The sequence below is a fragment of the Macaca mulatta genome, chromosome 16 (genome assembly GCF_049350105.2).
Source record: "Macaca mulatta isolate MMU2019108-1 chromosome 16, T2T-MMU8v2.0, whole genome shotgun sequence".
Taxonomy (NCBI): domain Eukaryota; kingdom Metazoa; phylum Chordata; class Mammalia; order Primates; family Cercopithecidae; genus Macaca; species Macaca mulatta.
The window spans coordinates 37,571,506-37,582,761 of NC_133421.1; the positions used below are offsets into that span (position 1 = coordinate 37,571,506).

The following is an 11,256-nucleotide window of genomic DNA, read 5'->3' on the forward strand; positions in this document are numbered from 1 at the left end:
CCTCCCATCCTATGGATACCAAAATCTGCTGATTCTCTTGTAGTAAGAGATGACTTTAAGTCATCTCTAGATTACTTATAATATCTAATACAATGTAAGTGCTATATAAATAGTTGTTATACTGTATTGTGTCATATTTTTGTTATTTTAGAGATGAGGTCCCCGAAGTCCCGTGATAGAGATTTCTGTCTGTTTTGTTCACTGATGTATCCCCAGCACGGGACAGAGCTTGCTAGTAGATGCTTTATACATCTTCCTCCATAGTCAGGCATGTTAGCACATGCCTGTAGTCCTGGCCACTCAAGAGGGCTGAAACTGGAAGATCGCTTGAACCCAAGAGTTTCAGGTTCCAGTGAGCTATGATCATGCCACTGCACTCCAGCCTGGGCAACAGAATGAGCACTGACTCTAAGAACCTTCCTTCCTAAACTCCCCTCTACCAAGGTGTATCTCTGTTTCAAGTGTTTGATTTAGAGGCTACAAAGGATGAAGAGGGCTCAAGGCCTCAAACAGACCAAGGTAAATGGAGTTTCTCTGGCTGCTAGAGTGGTCTAGGAGAGCTTAGGTGGCTAAGCTGCTTCTTCCTCCTTTGCAAACCCTCTGTTTTTTCTCCATAAAGGAATGACCTCAGATAGGAGACAGTAGCCGAAGCTTACAGGAGGGAAATCCACACCTGCTCTTCATCCCAAACACCGACCCAAGGACCACTCCTTGCAGGAGCCTAGTATAAAGCAAAGGTGCAGACAGCCCGGGGCCACCGCTGGCCTCTAGGGCAAGGCAAAGTAAGGCTGGGAGAGGATCCTGCAGGCCAAAGGATGAAAAGGACTAGGAACAAACAACAACAAAACCCTTATGGGGACAGGCGGAACAGCGCCCCCTTCCAGTCCCACAACCATTCCTCCCTCGATGGAAGGACGATTTCTGCTATTTGGCCTCATGGGAAATGTAGTTTAGGTGACGTGGCCAGAAGGGCCTTTTACAAAACTTTGGCAGAAGAAAAAAATACGTTGTGTAAGGGAGTCCAAAACTACCACCATGCTTGCACAGACTCTAAATACACATTTCCCCCCTTCCTTTGCCTCGACCAGTCTCCAGAGCGGTTCCTCCTCCCGCCCACATCCCCTGTGTCTCGGTTTTCCATTTGGGCCGACCTACCTCTCTCCTACTCGCTGGTTCGTCAGCCGCTCCACCTCTCTCCTACTCGCTGGTTCGTCAGCCGCTCCGTTCAATCGTAGGAACGCTCTTGGTCGGTTCCCGGAGTGCCTTGCGGCTGTAATGGCTGCCCCCAGTTGGCGCGGAGCTGGGCTTGTTCAAGAGGTGTTAAGGGTCTGGCAGGTGGGCCCTCATGTCGCGAGGGAGCGGGTGATCCCTTTTTCCTCACCCTTAAGCTTCCAACGGAGGTGCGTGTCCTGCGTTGCGGGGTCCGCTTTCTCTGGTCCCCGCTTAGCTTCGGCTTCTCGGAATTATGGCCAGGGCTCTGCCCTGGACCACTTCCTCGGATTCTCTCAGCGCGACAGTTCGGTGACTTCTTGCGTCCCCGCGGTGTCCATGCACAGAGGTAAAGAGCCCTGATAGGTTTGCCCGGAACTGTCACGTTTTTAGCACTGAAAGGTTTCTGGGGATATTGTCTTCGATTCTATTTTATAGAAAACGATGTTGAGGCCCTGACAGGGACGAGCAATGAAAAATCTCACAGGAGAGAAATAACAGTTTGAGTCGGAGAAGGAAACGATCTGGTCACAACCAGAGGCGCTCACTAAGGAGCATGAGATTGAAGGGCCACAGACAAAGCAGAACTATGGCTCTGCACCCTGACATGGGAAGCAAATTTGATCCAATAAATGCATGTTGGGCTTCATCTACTTGTCAAGACACAGTTGCACCTGGAAAATAGCACACTTTATTCTTCATAGTCCGGTATTGGAGACTGGACACAAACTGGTCATTGCAAAATGGCATCATAAGGAGACAATATAAAAAGACTGGGCCCTCTCCCTTCTTGACCCCTAGCCCTGCCTCCCGTCCCTCCTTCAGAAAAAAAAAAAAAAAAAAGACTGGGAAAGCTTGCAGAGCCTTCATAGCGCCCTTAGTAGGGTGAGAGAATGACGGCTGAGGAATTATTTGGCTTTGTGTAGTCCAGCTTGCTTAAATGTACATACACTTCTCAGGCACAGCTACACATTAGAATTACATGCAGTAATTGACTATTAAGTGCCAGGCATTGTGCTGAGTTGTTTTACACAATTGCTAGTCATCAAAAAAAATTATAAGCTGGTAAGTAGGTACCGTTAATATCAACTCGATTTTACATATGAGAAAACTAAAGGGCTCAGAGAGTTACTTTATAAATTAATGTAAATTAAGGGCCAAACAAAGTCTCAAAGTCAGGTCTAGGTGCCTTCAACCTGGTGCACTAATTTTGTATCCCTGCTCCCTTTGTGGGCGGGCAGGAACAAGCACCTGACAGGAAATCCAGATTCCACTGTGTCTCACGCCTCTTCCCACTTGCACGTAGATGAGCAGGATCTCCTCTTGGTCCATCACCCTGATATGCCTGAGAATCCCCGGGTCCTACGAGTAGTCCTCCTGGGAGCCCCGAATGCAGGGAAGTCAACACTCTCCAACCAGCTACTGGGCCGAAAGGTATGCTACACCCTTGACCATCCTACCCTTTACATCTTTTACTTCTTGCCATGCCTTCAGGGATGGTCTTGAAGGGATCTGGTACCTCACTGAGACTCCTTTGTTCATGGCAGGTGTTCCCTGTTTCCAAGAAGGTGCATACCACTCGCTGCCAAGCTCTGGGGGTCATCACAGAGAAGGAGACCCAGGTGGTGGGTACCTACAAAGGGAGTCCTTGAAACAGGACAGGGGGTGAAGCTAAGAGGGTCTCCCTTACCATCAGCCTTGAAGAAGATGATGGTTACATTCATTTATCTGAGGAAAGGGGGTTTCTTTTTTTCTTTTTTTTTTGGAGATGGAGTCTCACTCTATCACCCAGACTGGAGTTCAGTGACTCTATGTTGGCTCACTGCAAGCTCCACCTCCTGGGTTCACGCCATTCTCCTGCCTCAGCCTCCCAAGTAGCTGGGACTACAGGCGCCCGCCACCATACCTGGCTAATTTTTTGTATTTTTAGTAGAAACGGTGTCTCACCATGTTAGCCAGGATGGTCTTGATGTCCTGACCTCGTGATCAGCCTGCCTCGGCCTCCCAAAGTGCTGGGATTACAGTCGTGAGCCACCATGCCCGTCCAGGAAAGGGGGTTTCCTCTTCCTTTAGGCATGGTACAGTTCTGTCTCTACCTTGCCCTCCCCTGGCATCTAGTCAGAAAGATTTCATTCTCTTTTTTTTTTTTTGAGATGGAGTTTCACTCTTGTTGCCCAGGCTGGAGTTCAGTGGCACAATCTCAGCTCACCACAACCTCTGCCTCCCGGGTTTAAGTAGTTCTCCTGCCTCAGCCTCCCGAGTAACTGGGACTACAGGCATGTGCCACCACGCCCGGCTAATTTTGTATTTTTGGTAGAGATGGGGTTTCACCATGTTGGCCAGTCTGGTCTCAAAACTCCTGACCTCAGGTGATCCACCCGCCTCGGCCTCCCAAAGTGCTGGGATTATGAGCATGAGCCACCACGCCCAGCCGATTTCATTCTGTTTACTGTTTCCTAATCTTCCTTATATTCACAGTCATCGTCTTTCTCCAAGATGCCATCAAAGCAGAATGGTAAAAACCTAAGGTCAGCCTGGGTGCAGTGCACATATCCCAGCACTGCGGGAGGCCAAAGCGGGTGGATCACTTGAGATCAGGAGTTCGAGACCAGCCTGGCCAACATGGTGAAACCCTGTCTCTACTAAAAAAATACAAAAATTAGCCGGGTGCAGTGGTGCACACCTGTAATCCCAGCTACTCAGGAGGTTGAGGCAGGAGAACTGCTTGAACCCAGGAGGCAGAGGTTGCAGTGAGCCAAGATGGTACCACTGCACTCCAGCCTGGGCGACAGAGTGAGACTCCGTCTCAAAAAAAAAAAACAACAAAATATAAACCTAAAGTCAATAATAGCTTGACTGAGGAGGGAGGGCAGGCTCCTGACATCGCAGGTAGCCTCTCTCTCACTTCCCAGTCATAATCTTTTCTTCTGGGGTCTGGGTATCTCACTTTCCTGATTTTAGATTCTACTTGACACACCTGGCATTATCAGTCCTGGTAAACAGAAGAGGTAATGGTGGTGGAATTGGGGTGGATATGGGGGGAGGTACTGAAACAGGGTGGGGAGATTCCATTATAGGGGCTGGAAAACCCCTTTACCATACAACATCCCTCATCAGAAATGCCTGAGTCATAAGACCCTTCCTGACTGATGTATGTCTGTCCCTCAGGCATCACCTGGAGCTCTCTTTGCTGGAAGATCCATGGAAGAGCATGGAATCTGCTGATCTTGGTTAGGTTCAGGATGGGAACTTTAAGCCCAGTTTACAGGGGTCATGGCCTTTCATTCCTTGGTAGTTTGTGGGGCGAAAGCCAAGCCCATACCATGTAAGTTTTTGTCAGGGCAGGAGGAAGAGTGACCATTTCCTTTTCCTTCTTCTTGCCTTGCCATCTTCCAGTTGTGGTTCTTGTGGATGTCTCAGACAAGTGGACACGGAACCAGCTCAGCCCTCAGTTGCTCAGGTGCTTGACCAAGTTCTCCCAGATCCCTAGTGTCCTGGTCATGAACAAGGTGAGCACTACCCATCCGAGGAAGGGGTCTACTTCCCTCCAAGTTGCCTATCTCTGACCACACACCCTTTGCCCATCCCCCATGTCCAGATAGATTGTCTGAAGCGGAAGTCAGTTCTCCTGGAGCTCACGGCAGCCCTCACTGAAGGTGTGGTCAACGGCAAAAAGCTCGAGATGAGGCAGGCCTTCCACTCACAGCCTGGTACCCGTTGCCCCAGCCCAGCAGTTAAGGGCCCACACACACTATCTGTGGGAAACCCTCAGAGGATTGGCTGGCCCCACTTCAAGGAGATCTTCATGTTGTCAGCCCTAAGCCAGGAGGATGTGAAAACACTAAAGGTCAGTTAGTCTTGGCCATAGCCTGGCCCTTGGTTTCTACCATATGAAGACAGCCCTCTAATTTCCTCCTGGAAGCAAAAATGAGGAGAAAAGTCCTGGTTGGGATTAAGATGCCCGTCTATTCCCTCTGTTCCCACAGCAATACCTCCTGACACAGGCCCAGCCAGGGCCCTGGGAGTACCACAGTGCAGTCCTCACTAGCCAGACACCAGAAGAGATCTGCACCAACGTTATCCGAGAGAAACTCCTAGAGCACCTGCCTCAGGAGGTGCCTTACAATGTACAGCAGGTACAGAGTGAAGGGTTCTGGGGGCTCTCTACCAGACACACACCTTTACCCAGGAGTATGACTGACTAATCTTTTGTCTCCCTGTACAGAAGACGGCAGTATGGGAGGAAGGACCGGGTGGGGAGCTGGTTATCCAACAGAAGCTTCTGGTGCCCAAAGAATCTTATATGGTAAGTGAGATTAGGCTCAGAGGAGAGATCAAGACTATGTTTGACAGGAGTTCTTCCCCTAGCTTGGAGCCCTGAGAGCAGGACCATGTCCTTCTCTCTTTTTTCTTTTTCTTTTCTTTTTTTTGAGACAGTCTCTGTCACTGAGACAGAGTCACTGTCACTGACAGTGCTCTGTCACTGAGGCTGGAGTACAGTGGTGGGATCACAGCTCACTGCAGCCTTGACTTCCCACGCTCAAGCAATCCTCCCACCTCAGCCCCCTGAGGAGCTGGGATCAGCTAATTTTTTTATTTTTTATTTTTTTTGAGACAAAGTCTGACTCTGTCATCCAGGCTGGAGTGCAGTGGCACGATCTCTGCTCACTGCAACCTCTGCCTCCTGGGCTCAAGTGATTCTCCTGCCTCAGCCTCCCAAGAAGCTGGGATTACAGGTGCCCACCACCACGCCCAGCTAATTTTTTGGTTTTTTTTTTTTTTTTTTTTTTGAGACAGAATCTTGCTCTGTGCCCCAGGCTGGAGTGCAGTGGCGTGATCTCGGCTCACTGCAAGCTCCGCCCCCCCGGGTTCACGCCATTCTCCTGCCTCAGCCTCCCGAGTAACTGGGACTACAGGCGCCCGCCACCTCGCCCGGCTAATTTTCTTGTATTTTTAGTAGAGACGGGGTTTCACCGTGTTAGCCAGGATGGTCTCGATCTCCTGACCTCGTGATCCGCCCGTCTCGGCCTCCCAAAGTGCTGGGATTACAGGCTTGAGCCACCGCGCCCGGCCTAATTTTTGTATTTTTAGTAGAGACGAAGTTTCACCATGTTGGCCAGCCTGGTTTCGAACTCTTGAACTCAAATTGTCCGCCTGCCTCAGCCTCCCAAAGTGCCGCCTGACCATCCGCTAGTTTAAAAAAAAGTTTTGTAGAGAAAGGGTTTCACTATGTTGCCCAGGCTGGTCTCAAACTCCTGGGCTCAAGCAGTCCACCCACCTTGGCCTCCGAAAGTGCTGGGATTAATGGGTGTGAGCCACTGCACCTAACCCTCTCCTTTTTTAATTTTTTAATCTCTTTTGAGCCAGGGTCTTGCTCTGTCACTCAGGCTGGGGTGCAGAGGCGCAATCTCAGCTCACTGCAACTTCTGCCTCTCGGGTTCAAGTGATTCTCCTGCCTCAGCCTCCCAAGTAGCTAAGATTACAGGTGCCCACCACCATGCCCAGCTAATTTTTTGTAGAGACAGGGTTTCACCATGTTGACCAGGCTGGTTTTGAACTCCTGACCTCAGGTGATCTGCCCGCCTCAACCTCCCAAAGTGCTGGGATTACAGGCATGAGCCACCGCACCCGGCCACCCTCTCTTTTTTTTAAAGAAGGGTTGCACTTTTACCCAGGCTGAACTCAAACTCCTGTTCTCAAAGGATCCTCTCACCTCAGCCCCCCGAATAGCTGGGACTACAGGCATGTGCCATCATTCCTGTCTTCCTTCTCTTTCATATACCCTCAGAAACTGCTGATTGGTCCGAAGGGCCATGTGATCTCCCAGATAGCACAGGAGGCAGGCCGCGACCTCATGAACATCTTCCTCTGTGATGTTGACATCCACCTGTCTGTGAAGCTCCTCAAGTGACCACCCTCTACTGATCCTCCCAGGACATTCCAGCTCAAGCTGCTGGCAGGAACTGACCAGATCTGTCCTTGGCTGGGGACCCTCCAGGGACTGGTGAGAGACATGAACACTGACTGGCTGCTAGCTGGCCTGGCCCTGCTGAGTCTGCACAGTCCCTGCCCAGCTGTGTCTCCTGTTGGAAGAAGGAACTGGCCTTAGCTCAGTTTCCAGGTGGTTCCTCTGCCTGGGACCACAGCTACAAAGGTGTAGCTAAGAAGATGGCTCATTGGTGGGAGCAATATCACCCTACCTCCAGCTAGCTATGGGCCCAGAGTTTCTCCCTGAGTCGCTGTTGCTGGTAGGGAGATTTTCTCTTCCCGCCCTCACTTCCTTCACCTTGAACTTGGATAAGAACTCGTGTCTCCTGAATGAGGTAGCGCCTTCCCTCTGCTCCCCAATTCTTGATCTCTCCCACCCCATCCCTCTCCCCAGTCTTGGATACTAATAAAAGACAGGCATTCTGGTTCTCATCTTTATTCCTTTTATTTATTTATTTTTATTTTTTAATATTAGGGACTGAGTCTCACTATGTTGTCTAGGCTGGTCTCAAACACCTGGGCTCAAGAAATCCTCCTGCCTTGGCCTCTGAAAGTGGTGGGATTACAGGCTTAAGCCACTGTGCCTGGCCGCATCTTTATTTCTTTACAACAGGAAAGAGAACATGTATCTATTCCCTCCCCTACCCGCCATCCCATGCCCTCACCCCGCCTTGTTTGAGCTGGAGTCTCCCTTCCAGTAGTCAGCTCCAGGGTCCTGAGTTCTCTTCCTGGCACGTTTTCTGGATATAGCAAGAGAACCCTTACCATTACTAAACTCAGTAATGGTAACGGTTTCCTTGCCATTCCCAAGTGCCCTGGCAGTCAGTAGGCTGTGACAGGCTGAGCGGAGAGCTTCTTGGGCTTGCAGCATCTCTCCTGTCCTCCTCGTCAGGCTCCAGAGCTGGGGGTGCCCGGACTAGTACATCATCTATACTGTAGTGTCTCATCACAAACTTACAGTATATGATGATATCCCAGCCAGGGCCCCACTGAGGGTACAGGAAGCATGGCTTGAAAAGTACTGTGGGGGGCTGGGGGCAGAACAGAACAGGTCAGGGCTGGACACACACAGCTCCCTGCTCCCTGCTCTACGGCTCCCTCCCTGGCCAGCATCTCCTTGATTCTGTGGTCAGGCACAGCCCAGGTGGGTTATGGGAAGGGGAGTGGAGCTAGGGTCTGTTGAGATCTCATAGGGACCCAGGGCCAGTGTTAAAACAAGCCAGAGATGGCATAATGATGCAGAAGGTTCCCTTTGGTCAGACCAACAAGCAGACAAGCAGACAGACCCAGAGAAGGTGCACTTACCTAGAGCTGGAGCTGCAGACTGAGGAGGCCTTTGGATGCAGGGAGGATCTGTCCCTTCCTCTTCCTTGAGCTGCTTTTGAGCTGCTTGCCTTTTAACATACCGGTCCCTCCTCTGGGTGGGGCACTTCTCCTGGCCCTGCCTCTTAACCCTTGCCCTGCTAGAGTCTACGAAACAAGGGTCACTGGCCCCTCTCCCTAGAAGGCCTTTTTTCTTTCTTTTTTTTTTTTTTTGAGACGGAGTCTCGCTGTGTCTCCCAGGCTGGAGTGCAGTGGCGTGATCTCTGCTCACTGCAAGCTCCGCCTCCCGGGTTCATGCCATTCTCCCGCCTCAGCCTCCCGAGTAGCTGAGACTACAGGCGCCCGCCACCACGCCCGGCTAGTTTTTTGTATTTTTAGTAGAGACGGGGTTTCACCGTGTTAGCCAGGATAGTCTCGATCTCCTGACCTCGTGATCCACCCGCCTCGGCCTCCCAAAGTGCTGGGATTACAGGCTTGAGCCACCGCGCCCGGCCAGAAGGCCTTTTTTTCACCACTGTCTCATGGACCACATTAACCCTGAGGTTCACCCTTCACTCCCATCTCCAAGAAGCTCGTCATCTCTCCTAGGCTGGGAATGAGAAAGAACAGCCTCATCCCATCCATCAGCATTTAATTGCTGGTCAGATCCCTTGTGGAAGGTTTTTCGTTTTTGCTTTTTTTGTTTTGCAGTGGTGGTGGGCAGTGTTAGTTGAATCTCTTTAGGGCAGGAAGGGTCCTGGCAGCTGGATCTCCAGCATCTGTCTGGCAGCCGAGCTCACACTACCCGTTAGCCTAAATTTCTATTCCCAGCCCCTGTCCCTGTGTTTATAATGAGCCCAAGGAGGCCAGACCTAGGCAGGCAGAGAGACTCTGCCTAGCACTGCCCTGGCAAGGTCCTCTTGAGGGTTGCTCTGCTAGGAGATTTGAGAGCAGCTGAATCCCCAGCTCTTGTGGGTCTGCTCTTCAAAGCTCAAAGCACATCCAGTGAGAGCCTAACACTGTTTGGTTCTTTGCCTCTGGGGTAGGGGAGAGGCACCTCAAAGCAGGGCCTCCGCTGTTTAGAATCCCCATTCTGGGGGACACGCCCTTCCCTCTTCCCTAACCTAGAGATCTGGTGTGTGTGCTGGAAGGCAGTTTATACCCTTCCTCTGCAGGGGCAGACTAGAGCAGGATGGAAGTGGGAGAAGAGACCCAACCTTTTCTGGGTCCTGTGGAGGTGTTCTATTTCCTGAGGCCACAGCACGCTGGCACATGTAACCCTCTGCTTAGCATGGTCTTCCCTCCTTTCTTGTCTAGTCAGCTCCTAGCACCTCTTCAGAGCTCTTTTTTTTTTTTCTTCCTTTTTTTGAGACAATTTAACTCTGTCACCCAGGTTGGAATGCAGTTGTGTGATCACGGCTCACTGCAGACCCCCCCGGGCTCAGGTAATCCTCCCACCTCAGCCTCGCAAGTAGCTGGGACTACAGGCATGCACCACCACACCTGGCTAATTTTTGTATTTTTAATGGAGACAGAGTTTTGCCATGTTGCTTAGGCTGCTCTCAAACTGCTGGGTTCAAGTGATCCGCCCACATGGCCTCCCAGAGTGCTGGGATTACAGGCACAAGCCACAGCCTCCCTCTTCACATCTCTAAGTGTTACTTCTGCAGGGAAGTCTTCCCAGACCATTTAAGTCCCCCTGATAGGGGTTTATTTATTTGTGTGATTATTCACATTCAGTAAATAATCATGAGGGCCTTGTTTATTCACTGATGTACTTCTGTGTTTGTTTGGTTGATTGGTTTTTTTGAGCCAGAGTCTTGCTCTGTCACCCAGGCTGGAGTACAGTAGCACAATCTCGGCTCACTGCAACCTCCACCTCCCAGGTTCAAGTGATTCTCCTGCCTCAGCCTCCTGAGAAGCTGGGGCTACAGGCACTCACTGCCATGCCCTGCTAATTTTTTGTATTTTTAGTAGAGACAGGGTTTCACCGTGTTGCCCAGGCTGGTGTTGAAATCCTGAGCTCAGGCTATCCGCCCGCCTTAGCCTCCCAAAGTGCTGGGATTACAGGTGTGAGCCACCGCACCCGGCTCACTGATGTACTTCTATCACATAATTAGCGACTAAATAAATGTTCCAGACTACATCAAGCTGAGCCTAATGTAATGTGGGGGAGGAGAGAGACCTTGGCCTGAGGAGGCAGACGGACAAAGCTGTGGCTGTCTCAGGTGTGCCATTTTCTCTCTGGGACCCTCGCTGTTCTTATTTGTAAATAGGAATAACAATAGTCTCCAGTTCACAGAGTTGCCAGATCTAGGGGATCAGCTGCTGGTGCCAGTCAACAGAAGGAGTTCAAACAAGTTCATTCCCACCTCACCCCATTCACTCAGGGACCCCCACAAGGCCTGTCCTTGAACATCTGAAAGCCCATGGAATATTCTTGAAAGCCACCTGGGACCATTGCGAGAACCCAGGTCGAGAGGTGACAGGTCCCAAGTGACAGTCTCAGCTCTGCTGCATCCAGCTCTGTGACTTTGGACCAAGTGTTCCCACCCTCAGTTTCCTCAAATTTATTTATTTATTTTTTATTTTTTTAATTTTATTTAATTATTTATTTATTTTTTTGAGACAGAGTCTCGCTCTGTAGCCCAGGCTGGAGTGCAGTGGCCGGATCTCAGCTCACTGCAAGCTCCGCCTCCCGGGTTCACGCCATTCTCTGGCCTCAGCCTCCCGAGTAGCTGGGACTACAGGCGCTGC

At 50.7% G+C, this 11,256-nt stretch overlaps 1 protein-coding gene and 2 non-coding genes across 5 annotated transcripts; 1 reads left to right on the forward strand and 2 right to left on the reverse strand.

The window, feature by feature from the left end:
- The first annotated feature begins 1,256 nt into the window (after positions 1-1,256).
- Positions 1,257-7,629, forward strand: ERAL1 (Era like 12S mitochondrial rRNA chaperone 1). Of its 3 annotated transcripts, none has more exons than XM_015118933.3 (10): positions 1,257-1,558; positions 2,516-2,643; positions 2,757-2,834; positions 4,171-4,217; positions 4,378-4,439; positions 4,606-4,718; positions 4,808-5,056; positions 5,196-5,345; positions 5,435-5,515; positions 6,998-7,629. In XM_015118933.3, exons 1-10 carry the CDS (start codon positions 1,276-1,278, stop codon positions 7,118-7,120), a joined length of 1,314 nt encoding a protein of 437 aa, XP_014974419.3. In that variant the 5' UTR covers positions 1,257-1,275; the 3' UTR covers positions 7,121-7,629. The 3 variants fall into 3 exon arrangements, with proteins under 3 accessions (XP_014974419.3, XP_077826745.1, XP_077826746.1); XM_077970619.1 differs by having other exon boundaries at positions 2,757-2,831; XM_077970620.1 differs by lacking the exon at positions 4,808-5,056.
- A 307-nt stretch (positions 7,630-7,936) lies between these two features.
- On the reverse strand, positions 7,937-8,008 carry MIR451 (microRNA mir-451). The gene has a single exon (NR_032530.1). It is a non-coding gene; the product is annotated as a microRNA mir-451 (primary transcript).
- Positions 8,009-8,100: 92 nt separating this feature from the next.
- On the reverse strand, positions 8,101-8,186 carry MIR144 (microRNA mir-144). Its single transcript, NR_032415.1, has one exon. It is a non-coding gene; the product is annotated as a microRNA mir-144 (primary transcript).
- Between the last annotated feature and the right edge of the window lie 3,070 nt (positions 8,187-11,256).

Coding starts and splice junctions, on each gene's coding strand:
- ERAL1 (XM_015118933.3), top strand. CDS start 1,276: ATGGCTGCCCCCAGTTGGCGCGGAGCTGGGCTTGTTCAAGAGGTGTTA. Junction 2,644..2,756: donor ACCAGCTACTGGGCCGAAAG/GTATGCTACACC, acceptor TGTTCATGGCAG/GTGTTCCCTGTTTCCAAGAA. Junction 5,057..5,195: donor AGGATGTGAAAACACTAAAG/GTCAGTTAGTCT, acceptor CTGTTCCCACAG/CAATACCTCCTGACACAGGC.